The sequence below is a fragment of the Apodemus sylvaticus genome, chromosome 13 (assembly GCF_947179515.1).
Source record: "Apodemus sylvaticus chromosome 13, mApoSyl1.1, whole genome shotgun sequence".
Classification (NCBI taxonomy): domain Eukaryota; kingdom Metazoa; phylum Chordata; class Mammalia; order Rodentia; family Muridae; genus Apodemus; species Apodemus sylvaticus.
The window spans coordinates 15,848,915-15,861,685 of NC_067484.1; the positions used below are offsets into that span (position 1 = coordinate 15,848,915).

Consider the following 12,771-nt stretch of genomic DNA (forward strand, 5'->3'; position numbering starts at 1 on the left):
AGATGAAATCCACTGTAACAGAAGACTGCTTAGCTTTCTGTTCTTACTTTAACTAGGTACCAGCTGGAGGATGAGTCTGCCCATTTGGATGAAATGCCACTGATGATGTCTGAAGAAGGCTTTGAGAATGATGAAAGTGATTACCACACATTACCTCGAGCTAGGATAACACGGAGAAAGAGAGGACTAGAGTGGTTTGTCTGTGGAGGATGGAAGTTCCTCTGTACCAGGTTTGTCACCTGTTGCTACCTGATTATCATGTACACAAAGATTGTATATGTAACTTTAGCAGCTAACTTATATCTATTATATGGGTATGAAAACTAAGGAAAATGCCGTCATCGTAGAGTATATTAACGTTAATCCACATCAGAGGATGCTGTTCTGAAAGGGAAAAATACAATTTATTATTTTATGAGATATTTTAATGATTAAAACCTGGGGAAAATTAGTAATTTTGTGCTGATGCATAGTAGAATTTCATTTGGTTTATCAATGTAAATGGCCTTTCTTTGTCAAAAGGGTTAATATGAACTTTAAAAGTGTAATTTAATAGCAATGCAATTATGTGCATTATTCAGCTTAAATGATTTGACTTGGAATAGGATTCTTTTGTTTAATCAAGTTATTAGTTAAAAATTCTTTAGATTGCAAGGCATTTCCACAGTATTAAGTTAACCTGGTCTGATTGTCTTTGACTAGATTCTAGTGGGTAAAGTGCAACTGTTTGCCTCACATGCCACCCCGCAGAGTCACCTGTCCGTCACACTGAATCTTTTAAATGAAGAGTTGCGGCCATATGCATTCAAGGGTATTATAGGAAAGGGGTTTGGTACTGTCTATAAATTTTTGTTGATGTTCAGTTTTGTGATTATTGGGATTTCTTTTCCTTTTCCTGTTTTGAGGGCTTATTGAATTGCTGTTTTGGACATGGTTCCTTTTAAGCCTGGTTTATTTGTCTGGAGTTCCATGATCCTCCTTTTTCCCCACTTTAGATGACTCCACTAAGAACTTCCTGTGTGCTGGCTTGGTTGTGTCATGGATTGCCTTACTTCAAACCCCTTTATCTATTAAGGTTGAAATGCAGCTTTGCAAGAGATTAGTGTTGGTTCACAGTAGTTTACTTTCAGGTCATGGAATATTTCATTCTAAGCTTGTCTGACTTTTCTGGTTGCTCTAAAAAAATCTGGTAATTGTGATATTTCTGCCTTTGTATGTAAGTTGTGTTGCTCAGGCTGTTTTTAGGATTTTTTTTTATACTTTGTATTTCTGACATACTGACTATATACAATACGCCACAGAGAGTCTTTTCGCTGTTGTCTATTTGGCATTCTATTACTTCATGTTTAGAAGCCTACTTCCTAGAAATTTGGGGGAGTTTTCTGGATACTGTATTAAATACCCTGTCTATTCCATTCTATTTTACTTCTGCTCCTTCTTTAGCTCCATGAATTCTCAGGTTTTCTGATTTAGGAAATAGTGTTCCTGTTCCTTCCCTTTCCTTAGATGTGTTTCTGTATTATTTTCATGGCTTTGTCCTCTCTCTCTGAACTCTGTTAATGGTGATGTCTGCTGTGGACTTTATTTGGCTGACTTTTGTCTGACTTTTTTGGACATGGTTCCTTTTAACCATGTTATTTCTGTTTGATTGTTTTTCAGTGTTTCAGTCTTGCTAATTTTTTCCTCCATATTTTGAACTTCAATTTTAATTTATTGATATGTTTACTTAGAAATTTTCCTGTCAAGGTCTTGGTTAGGGTTCGTATTAATTCATGTATATTTGTTTGATCCAATCATTAGTTCATTTGAACAATAAGACTAAATTCTTTCTCAGACACTTTAGCTCTCTAATTTTGGACTCTCTTCTATGGGAGTTGTTTGGTTGGTGATAGGTCTGGATGGTGGATGTGCCATATTTTTTGTTTGGCTTTGTCTTGTTTTATGACTGTTGGAGTGGGTTTAATTTGACATCTTCTTCCAAGCCTTTGGGATATTCTCTTTTCTATGAGTCTTCTTACAGGAATAGATGCATGGAGTTCATCTAAGGGGACTGATGGCACTTGGTGTTCATTATAGGATGGGTTGCTGAAGTGATCCTCTCTTGGCTATGTGCCAACAGGACCAAGGATGGCACTGGCCACCTAACACCAAGGTGACCAGATGGGATGAAAACCTGGGTTACCCTTTGCATTCTATGCACTTGCTAGATACAGGATATAGACCTTCAGGTCCAAATGAACTTTGTTTTCTCTCTGAGAATGATGGTTAGAGCCAAAGTAACCTCTGGGGCCATCGTAGTACAGACAATAGTTCCTTCAGTTGCCACTAGAACCTCAGAGATAAGAACCTCATACCTACAGTGACCTCAGAGACTCCCAGGAACCAATGTTCCAAACTCTCAGGAGCCCCTGGGCACACTGGAGCCAAAGCCCAGGCCCTACACTGATCTCTGAAACCACTGGACCAATTCCTGGTTGCAGGATGCTCTTTGGTCCGAGACTGAGACCTGAGCACTGTTTCTCTCTGATTCTATAGGAGCCTGAGACCTGAGGACTGGTTCCCTCTGATTCCACTAATACTACATATATTAGTAAACAAATTTTCTGATTTTTGCCTCTTTGACAACTTTTGTTTTTAACTGGAATATATAGCTGTTTTATATTTTATATTTATGTGGTGCTTTCTTCATGGAATACTAAGAATATATTTGAAAATGTTTGTCAACAGCAAAAGGATCTGAGTTTAAGAATATTAAAACAGCTCAATAAAATCTATAGATGTATTTGTAAAGTGATTTATGTGGGAAATTGTGATCCCATGGAAACAGCTAATAGAACCATCTGTGCTAGGTTGATATCAGTGGATATGGCATTAATGGATGCTCCATTGCCTTATGGGATATGTAGCATGAGATATCCTTACATTCTTGTTTGGTTAGGGGAGGGTCCTATATCAATCATGTACTTAGCATTCATCTTGGACCTAAGACTATTGCTTATATATTTTCAGTTTTAAATGTTTGTTACTTTGTTGCAGAATACCAGGCATTCTTATATTTGGAATTATTGCAGCTACTTATGGTGGTTCTCACAGCAGATAAATAAAATTTTTTAATTGCAAGAAGAAAGTTGTAATGACTATTTCAATACAATTAGATTGTTAGGATTATTCCTGATTCTCAGTGGTCCCTGAACATTGAGTAAAACCTTTGGGCTGTAGCATGAGTAATAGCTCATCTTGTAAGATGACATGACTCTTATGTTGTTTTGGTCGTGGCAATCAAAGATACTTGCTATTAGATACAATAGTATAGTATTTAGGAGGTAATGCAAAAGATGATCTATATTTTGGGAATTTTTTAATTATAAATAAAATTTTAGAAGATAGATTCTTGATAAGTAAATATATTTTATTTAATGCTAGAATACTGCTTTGATTGTAGAAACATTTGTGAAAAGCTGATCCTAAAACATTTCAAGGGAAAGTGTAATTTGTGTATTATTGGATTTATTTATTAGAATTGACAGCATAAAGCACTGTATATGTCTAAAAGTGTTCTTTGTATAATCAGTAATTTAGGATACATAGAAATGTTAGTAAGGAAATACCCAGTTATTCTTCTAGAGACTTCTCTTTTGTTGTTCCTTTTATTTTTTAGTGTTTTCTGATGTTTTGCTTACATAATTTTGCCCTAAAAATTCCCCATATTTTTGGTTCTTTGCTTTTTTTCTTAGCTCTTCAAGTTAGTAAGCTTCACACATACATTTTTTGGTGAGACTTTGGGTTTCATATTATAGCATAGGCTAGCCTGGAACTCACTATGTTGTACAGTCTGGCCTCCAAAGTGCTAGGATTACAAGTGTGACTCACCACACCCAGCTCTTAGAGTATTCTTTAAAATTTTATTTATTTATAGTTTATGTGCATTGGCATTTTGCCTGCATGTATGTCTGTGTGAGGTGTTGGATCTTCTGGAACTGGAATTACAAGACAGTTGTGAGCTGCCATGTAGGTGCTAAGAGTTGAACCCAGGTCCTCTGGAAGAACTTTCATTGCTCTTAATGGCTAGGCCATCTCTCGTATTTTTAAAAAATATTTTTGAGGTTTATGCCTTTTTCTCTGAGCATTGGAATCACCTAACTTCTCCTACTGGTGGAATTTATGGTTGCTATGAACAAGTGGGATCTGAGGAGGCATCAGTCTTTGCACACCTCCAGCCTCCTATGCGCTTATTTGTTCAGTTCTATTCAGTAGTGTGGTACCTGATACTTGCTCTTTAACACCTATTTAATTTTGTCTGTGTGCAATGACAAAACACAATAACACACTTCCTAAATTTGCAATGTATTTTTTAAATGCTTAGCTTTGTATATTTACTGTTTTAACTTAGAACTGTCTTTTTCTATATTTATATATCAGATAAGTTATTTGTTGCAGATCAAAATTTTGTAATGCAATGCATTCTTGAGGAATTACTGTTGAGTTTTGAAAGCAAAAAGAAGCATTTTTGTGAGTAGCTGTGTTCACTTTGAGGTACCTGACTCATAGTTAGTTTGCCCTGAGGTGGTGTTCTAAAGGACTCACTGTAATAATGGGAGCTTCTAGATCTCTTCTGTCCCATGGAAGCTAGCTGAAGATCTGAGCTGTCAGCTTTAATTAAAATTAGCAAGCCTGTCTGTGGTTACTGGATTGTATATGGATAGTGTCAGTGTGGGGTTTTCTTGTACCAGAGTCAATATTCAAGAATGATGACTTTGCCAGGACACTACCAAAAGACCTACTGAGTCAAATAACCTGGGCCCAGGCCACTAGCCAGGGAATATGTGGGTGCTAGGCCTAGGCCCCGGGGACATTTGTAGCAGATGTACAGCTTGGTCTTTATATGGGGGTTCCCTAACAAGTGGACTGCATGGTTGAGCCTAGTTCTGCTGGGACTAGATGTCCCAGGGTGGGGTAATACTCAAGGGGGGCTCCCCTTGCTGTGAGGAGAAGGGGAGGGGGCTATGGGAGGAGGGACTTCTAAGGTTGGGACTGGGAGGAGAAGACTGAGGGACTGCTGTGATTGAGATGTAAAGTGAATAAAAAACAATGGCAACTTTGTAATAGAATGTTCAAAGGCATAGGATAATGATAGGCTATCATTAGACAGAAAGATTAATGTCCAAGGAATATAGACAATCCATGTTGATTTCTAAATATGTAGACTTAGTTTAGACTTTTCAAAAAGCATATTTAATATATGTATATCTCTTGTTTTATACAGTTGCTGTGATTGGCTAATAAATGTTTGTCAAAGGAAGAAAGAGCTAAAAGCTCGAACAGTATGGCTTGGATGTCCAGAGAAGTGTGAAGAAAAACATCCTAGGAATTCTATCAAAAATCAGAAATACAATGTATTTACCTTTATACCGGGGGTAAGATGATCGCATCTTCAATGTCAGTTGATGTCCCAGCTTTCTTCTTTCTGAAGACACATGTAGAAACTCTGATTATTGAGATCACTGTTTGGCAGTTTCATACCTCCCCATTTCAAATACTTTGTATTTTCTTGGCTCTGTCTACTTAAGAAAATGCATAATTTTATTATTGCTTTCAGTTCTTGATAAACATTTATGTTATGAGAATATCAAAGTGGATTATATGTCTTTATTTTACAGTAATTTGTTTTCTTGAAATTAAGATGGCTATCTGTAGAAAAAATCAATCACGTATCTTACATTTCTGTAACAAAAATGTTGGCAGAGTTTAGCTGTTAGTTCTTACTCTATTTGTAAGAAAAGCTCTTTATTATATAGAATAAAAGTTGCTTTATCTTTTATGTTTAATAAAGTAATTACAATGAATTTCTTTTGAACTATAATAGTCCTCCCAACTCCAGGTCCACAACTTTTCACTAATAGGTTTAATCTCCATAATCAATAGAGCATTCTTTTATTAGTACAATAAAATGTAAACTGTCTTTCAGTCAGATAAATATTCTCATCTTTTTTTGAACAAAGCTACTGTTTCTCCTTAAGTATAAATTATTGAATACAAAGTGTCTAAGAATGATGCATTGTCCTAAAGATTACTAAAGTCATTGAGTATATCATAAAGTATTGGTCATAGTTAAAGCCAGTAGTGTAGCTCAACTTTGATGAATATGAATTCCCACAGCCATTGGCTGCATTCTGAGAATACCTGTTGATGGCTCTGTACAATGCCTGGTTACTGTGTGCATGATTTCCTTCCTTATCATGTCTCTGAAATTAGTCTTTTCATCTAAAGCGTAGTATTTCAGAAACATTTAGTAATTACACAGTAGGAATTCTATGCCATTTTTAGCACAAATGGCAATTTCTGAATTGCTAATAGATATAATTTGTGCTGAGATTTTATAGAAATTGCTGAAGAAAAAGAGCTTTCTTTCCTGCTGAGATTAATTTATGAAATAATTCAAAACATTTTTAGACAGCAATTGAGCATGATTATGGATATAAACATATTGAGTGTAACTGTTTTTGTTACACACAGAATTGTGTGATGATGCAGGTACTTCAATATGTACAAACTGGTTCTAGCTCTTTAAGCCAACAGAAACCATTTAACCCATTGATCTCCTGTTGAAATTGCTGTCTCTTTTACCTAGCACAAGGAATGGCTTCCAAGGAGATTTTGATTTACAATTTACAACTTTTCAAGCTTAACTGAAAGTAAACTGCCTTCTGAATTATTTTTCTTCCCTTCTCTCCCCTCCCTTCCCCTCTCATCCCCTCCCCTCCCTTCTTTTCTCTTCTCTTTTTTCTTTTTTCTTTTCTTTTCTTTTCTTTTCTTTTTTCTTCTCTTTTTTTTCTCTTCTCTTCTCTTCTCTTCTCTTCTCTTCTCTTCTCTTCTCTTCTCTTTTCTTTTCTTTTCTTTTCACCTCTCTAGCTACTCCTGTCTGTCTTAGAACTTACTATGTACACCAGGCTGGCCTTGAGATCCCCCTGGATCTGCCTCCCAGTACTGGGATTAAAGGCACATGCTGTTATTTTTGTTGTTGTTGTTCTTAACTAGAACTCCAATAGATTCTTTTTTTTTTCTTTTTTCTTTTTTGGTTAAAATTTTTTTATTGATTCTTTTTAAAATAATTTTTTCCTTTATTTTTTTCAATGCTGTGATTAAACCTAGGGCCTCATGTATGCTGGCCTAGTGTTCTACCACTAAGCTCTTACCTTTAGCTGTTACTTTCTGGAGAAGACTATTTGAGTAAACAAGCAAATAAACCTTTCTAGTTTTAGCAGTCTTAAAAATAATAAATTATGAAATTTATTTCATATTTGAAAATAATGTGAAAAATCAAGTACTAAAAGACGCTAAAGAGTATATGTAACCTGTTTTGTTTCTGAAAACTGGTCTGTTGTCTACATAGTTTCTTGTTAGGGTTCTATTTTGAGAGCTTAATCAGTCAAGTATCATGTAGCAAACTTGGATCCATTGGCTTGTTTAATATATATTTGTAAAGCTCAGTTTCGATGCTAAAAAGCACACTATTATATCTTATGTGTATGTGTGTGTGCATATATATGTATATGCACAAAAAATATACATGTACACACATAAGATATATATGTGTATATATACATATATGCACATACATACATGTATGTATATATATATGTCAAAATTAATTTACTCTGAACTATATTTTTGTTGATGGAAATGTACATGTTATGATGAGTTTAATTGAAGTATTAATACATTTTTCTTGAAGGGATTATGCTAATTTCTTTATTTCTTTTTAGGTTTTATATGAACAATTCAAGTTTTTCCTGAATCTCTATTTTCTGGTAGTGTCCTGCTCACAGTTTGTTCCAGCTTTGAAAATTGGCTACCTCTATACCTACTGGGCTCCTCTGGTAAAATACTTCTATAGTTATGTTATATTTTTTAATATTTACTGTATAATTTTAATATTGAGGTAACTGGGACAAGTCATCTGTATTTGAACATTTGTTAAAGAATATGCTGAGTTTAGTGACTTAACTCCCAAGTCCCATAGTGTGTTGTCAGTGTCCCTGCCAGTGTAGCTGCAGCTGTGTATGTCCCTCCTTCTGCCTGGGTCCTCTGTACCTGGACTGGAGTAGTAGTAGCCTGCCTCTTCCTGTTTTTACCTGTGTCCTGTAGCTGCTGGGAATGGTGCTGGTTGGCTCTATTGAGTTACTCTCCTGACACTCACCTGATGGTGAATTCTAAGGTATTTGACTGCAAGGTAGTATCTGGTTTTTTGCCCACTAAATAATGTTTTTTGAAATGTTGGTAATGGTATACCTCTTAGACATATATTCTTTCTTTATAGTTTGATGATTTGTTGATTATTTTGGTTGCTCTTTTTTTGTTAGATCAGTGGTTCTCAACCTGTGGATCATGACACCTTTGGGGGTCAAATGACCCTTTCACAGGGGTTGCCTCAGACCATTGAGTAGCAAAATTACAGTAATGAAGTAGTAAAAATAATAACCTTATGACTAGTGTTCTACCACTAGTCATCTAGACCACTAGAGCAAAGTCACTTGGGGTCATCACAACGTAAGGAATGTATTAAGGGGTTGCAGCATTGGGAAGGCTGAGAACCATTGGGTTAGATTACTAGAGGCAATAGAAGAGATAAAATTATTCCCTCTGTGCAAGTGCTCACAGCTCCCCAACATGTTACCTTCAGAATTGAAGGTACGAGTGGTCTGTTCTTGAGCTGGCTCATGCTGTTATGAATGTCCCTTTCTTAACTAGAGACTTCTCAGTGAGGCCATAGACCTTTGTTCCAGGTCAGGCTTAGTGCTCATCATTACTAAAGACATACTGAGGTGTGGTTAATGACTGCCTGTCCACCAAACCAAAAGAGGAGGGTAAACTTGAGGAGTGCCAGCAACATTCTATAATTGTATGGAATATAAACACAAAGTTCCTGTATAAATGAATGCATGTTTCATTTGATAGAAGTTAGGATCTGGAAGCAAAAGTGACATAGGGCACACCTCCACTGTAATAATGGCAGTCTCTCTGGGCTACCATTTATAGGGTTGTCAGGGTATATGGAAGACCTTTAAAATGAGCTTAAAATGAAGGGATTTATTCTTTAGCAGTGTGGTGATTGGTAAGACAAAAGAATGCTTAGTATTATTTTTGAGTAAGTTTTACAATAGAACTGCAAAGACTATGAAACTAGGAAGGAGCCCACAAGAGGGGACAGAGATATGTTGAGGAATGTGGGGAGACCAGTGAGACACATAAGGCATGAGAGCAGAAAGGAAGCTCTAGGGAGTGGGTAGACATGGTATGGGAGCATTATAGAGGATAAGAGCCCAGGAGGAAAAGAAAAAGACACATTTTGTTTAAAAAGGCTACAATGAAACCAAACACTATGCATGCTAATTAAAATTTTAAAGTGTAGGATGAATTTACAATTCTTTTGATCCGGTCCTTTGTATCCAGCACTAATATAGGCAATGTTGATGCAACAGTGAACAAAGCTAAACAAAAGCCTATCCTAATAGACCTTTAATTGTCGGGAAGAAGACAGCCTAGAAACAGCTATATAGTGCTAAGTTTCTTAGTCATGGACAAAAGAAGAAAATAGAAAATAGAATAAAAGGTAGAGGAAGATGGAGGTAGGTTTAGGTGAGGTTGGGTCAGGGAAGGTGTTTTGGAGGGAGTGGCAATTGAATGACAAGATAGTTGGTCTTGCACCGAGTGGGAAAAGAGTTTCAGGCAGAAGGAACAGCAGTTGTGTGTGTGACATGCTGCAGAGCATGAGCAGGTTATCCTGCAGGAGAGAGTGGGTGGAAAGATACAGTGAGTGGAAAGACTGACAGGGTAATGGTTAGTTCCTCCACGGCATGAACTTGTGACTTACTAGAGCAGTACACTATGGATAAGGAGACCATTCCTGAGATGGAGAGAACATCATGAATGGAACAGGATGGGATTTTTCTCTGGATGAATGTAAATCAGTGTGCATGTTTATGCAGAAAGTAGAAGAGAAGTTTCAGGTTACTGTGATGGCTAAATATTGGTTGGAGTGTTGTATGCCCCAGAGGTTAGGAAAGCACATGATTTGTGAGATAATTAGACTTAGATCATGGGGCTGGTCTAGAGTTGCTCGGCTCTGCTGTGATAGGCTGACACATGAGGTAAAATGTAAAAGCAGACATTTCCCTCAGTTGTCTCTCTAGGGTATGTTCTCACAGAGGTGTGACTGTATTCTTCCACCCTCCAGAGGTATCTCTTGAACTGAATATGAGGTTCTAATTTTCTGCATTTCTTAGTAACTTTTATGACTCAAGAATATATCATTAATGAAAAAAAATAAATAAAAATAAAAAAAGATACTGCCGATTATTAAATAAAAAAAATAGCATGCACAGTTGTTTCCTATGTTTTAAAACTAATTTTTTTTTTTTTTTTTAATGAAAGCTACCTTACTTTGCAACATGTTTTTCTGGCTAAACATAGGCTTATAAAATTAGGTCACACTTGCACATGTATATGTATCCATTTCATCTTTCATTTCTTTATTTTTTTTAAAAATGAGATTGCATTATATCTTATTTGTCTAGTCTCTTGATAGGTTTTTTCTAAATTTTGTGAGTAGAGATTGTTGTAACTAATAATTTGTTTATTCATAACTTCTTATGCGCATTTGGAGAGCAGTATGTATGCTACATACTTCCAAGGAGTTTATTTTAAATATTTTATTGATTTATTTATTTTTGAGATAGTTCTCACTCTGTAGGTCTGTGTCCTGTAAATCATTATATACACTGGCCTCAAATTCACAATTATCTGCCTGCCTCTCCCTCCCATTGCTAAGATTAAAGGTACACTACCATGTTGGGCTTATTTTGATTATGGCAATATAACATTAAAGAAAATTTTACAACAGGAAATGTATTTCCTAATACTGAAAACAACTATATTTATGATTTTAATGTGTTTATTTCTTGCCTCTTTTTCCTTTCTTTTTTTTAAAATTGATATACTTCTTATTTACATTTCAAAATGATTTCCCCTTTTCTGCCCCCCCCCCCCTCCCTGAAAGTCACATAAGCCCCCTTCCCTCCCCTGTTCTCCCATCCACCCCTTCCCACTTCCCTGTTCTGGTTTTGCCCTGTACTACTGCACTGAATCTTTCCAGAACCAGGGACCACTCCTCCGTTCTTCTTGGACATCATTTGATGTGTGGATTATCTTTTGGGTATTCCAGTGTTCTAGGCTAATATCCACTTATTAGTGAGTGCATACCATGATTGATCTTTTGAGACTGGGTTACCTCACTTAGTATGATGTTCTCCAGCTCCATCCATTTGCCTAAGAATTTCATGAATTCATTGTTTCTAGTGGCTGAATAGTACTCCATTGTGTATATATACCACATTTTTTGCATCCATTCTTCTGTTGAGGGATACCTGGGTTCTTTCCAGCTTTTGGCTATTATAAATAGGGATGCTATGAACATAGTGGAGCACGTATCCTTATTACGTGCTGGGGAATCCTCTGGGTATATGCCCAGGACTGGTATAGCTGGATCTTCCGGAAGTGACATGGCCAGTTTTCTGAGGAGCCGCCAGACTGATTTCCATACTGGTTGTACCAATTTGCAACCCCACCAGCAGTGGAGGAGTGTTCCTCTTTCTCTACATCCTCGCTAACACCTGCTGTCTCCTGAATTTTTAATCTTAGCCATTCTGACTGGTGTAAGGTGAAATCTCAGGGTTGTTTTGATTTGCATTTCCTTAATGACTAATGAAGTTGAGCATTTTTTAAGATGCTTCTCAGCCATTTGAAGTTCTTCTGGTGAAAATTCTTTGTTTAGCTCTGTACCCTATTTTTTAATAGTGTTATTTGGTTTTCTGGGGTCTAACTTCTTGAGTTCTTTGTATATATTGGATATTAGCCCTCTATCTGATGTAGGGTTGGTGAAGATATTTTCCCAATTTGTTGGTTGCGGATTTGTCCTTTTGATGGTGTCCTTTGCCTTACAGAAACTTTGTAATTTTATGAGGTTCCATTTGTCAATTGATCTTAGAGCATAAGCTATTGGTGTTCTGTTCAGGAACTTTCCCCCTGTACCAATGTCCTCCAGGGTCTTCCCCAATTTCTTTTCTATTAGCTTCATAGTGTCTGGCTTTATGTGTAGGTCCTTGATCCATTTGGAGTTGAGCTTAGTACAAGGAGACAAGGATGGATCAATTTGCATTCTTTTGCATGCTGACCTCCAGTTGAACCAGCACCATTTGTTGAAAAGGCTATCTTTCTTCCATTGGATGTTTTCAGCTCCTTTGTCGAGGATCAAGTGGCCATAGGTGTGTGGGTTCATTTCTGGATCTTCAATCCTGTTCCATTGATCCGCCTGCCTGTCACTGTACCAATACCATGCAGTTTTTAACACTACTGCTCTGTAGTATTGCTTGAGGTCAGGGATACTGATTCCTCCAGAAGTCCTTTTGTTGTTGAGAATAGTTTTAGCTATCCTGGGTTTTTTGTTATTCCAGATGAATTTGAGAATTGCTCTTTCTAATTCTATGAAGAATTGAGTTGGGATTTTGGTGGGTATTGCGTTGAATCTGTATATTGCTTTTGGCAAAATGGCCATTTTAAGTATATTAATCCTGCCGATCCATGAACATGGGAGATTTTTCTATTTTTTGAGGTCTTCTTCCATTTCCTTCTTCAGAGTCTTGAAGTTCTTGTCATACAGATCTTTCACATGTTTGGTAAGAGTCACCCCAAGGTACTTTATACAGTTTGTGGCTA

At 36.6% G+C, this 12,771-nt stretch overlaps 1 protein-coding gene across 5 annotated transcripts in view; it reads left to right on the top strand.

Annotated features, from left to right (window-relative positions):
• Atp9b (ATPase phospholipid transporting 9B (putative)) overlaps positions 1-12,771 on the top strand; it is a 221,512-nt gene that overhangs the window by 15,151 nt on the left and 193,590 nt on the right. For all 5 annotated transcript variants that reach the window (XM_052155254.1, XM_052155257.1, XM_052155255.1 and 2 more), the window contains exons 2-4: positions 57-230; positions 5,264-5,414; positions 7,764-7,877. In XM_052155254.1, the coding sequence (XP_052011214.1) occupies positions 57-230; positions 5,264-5,414; positions 7,764-7,877 (439 nt within the window). The remainder of the gene's footprint in view (positions 1-56; positions 231-5,263; positions 5,415-7,763; positions 7,878-12,771) is intronic.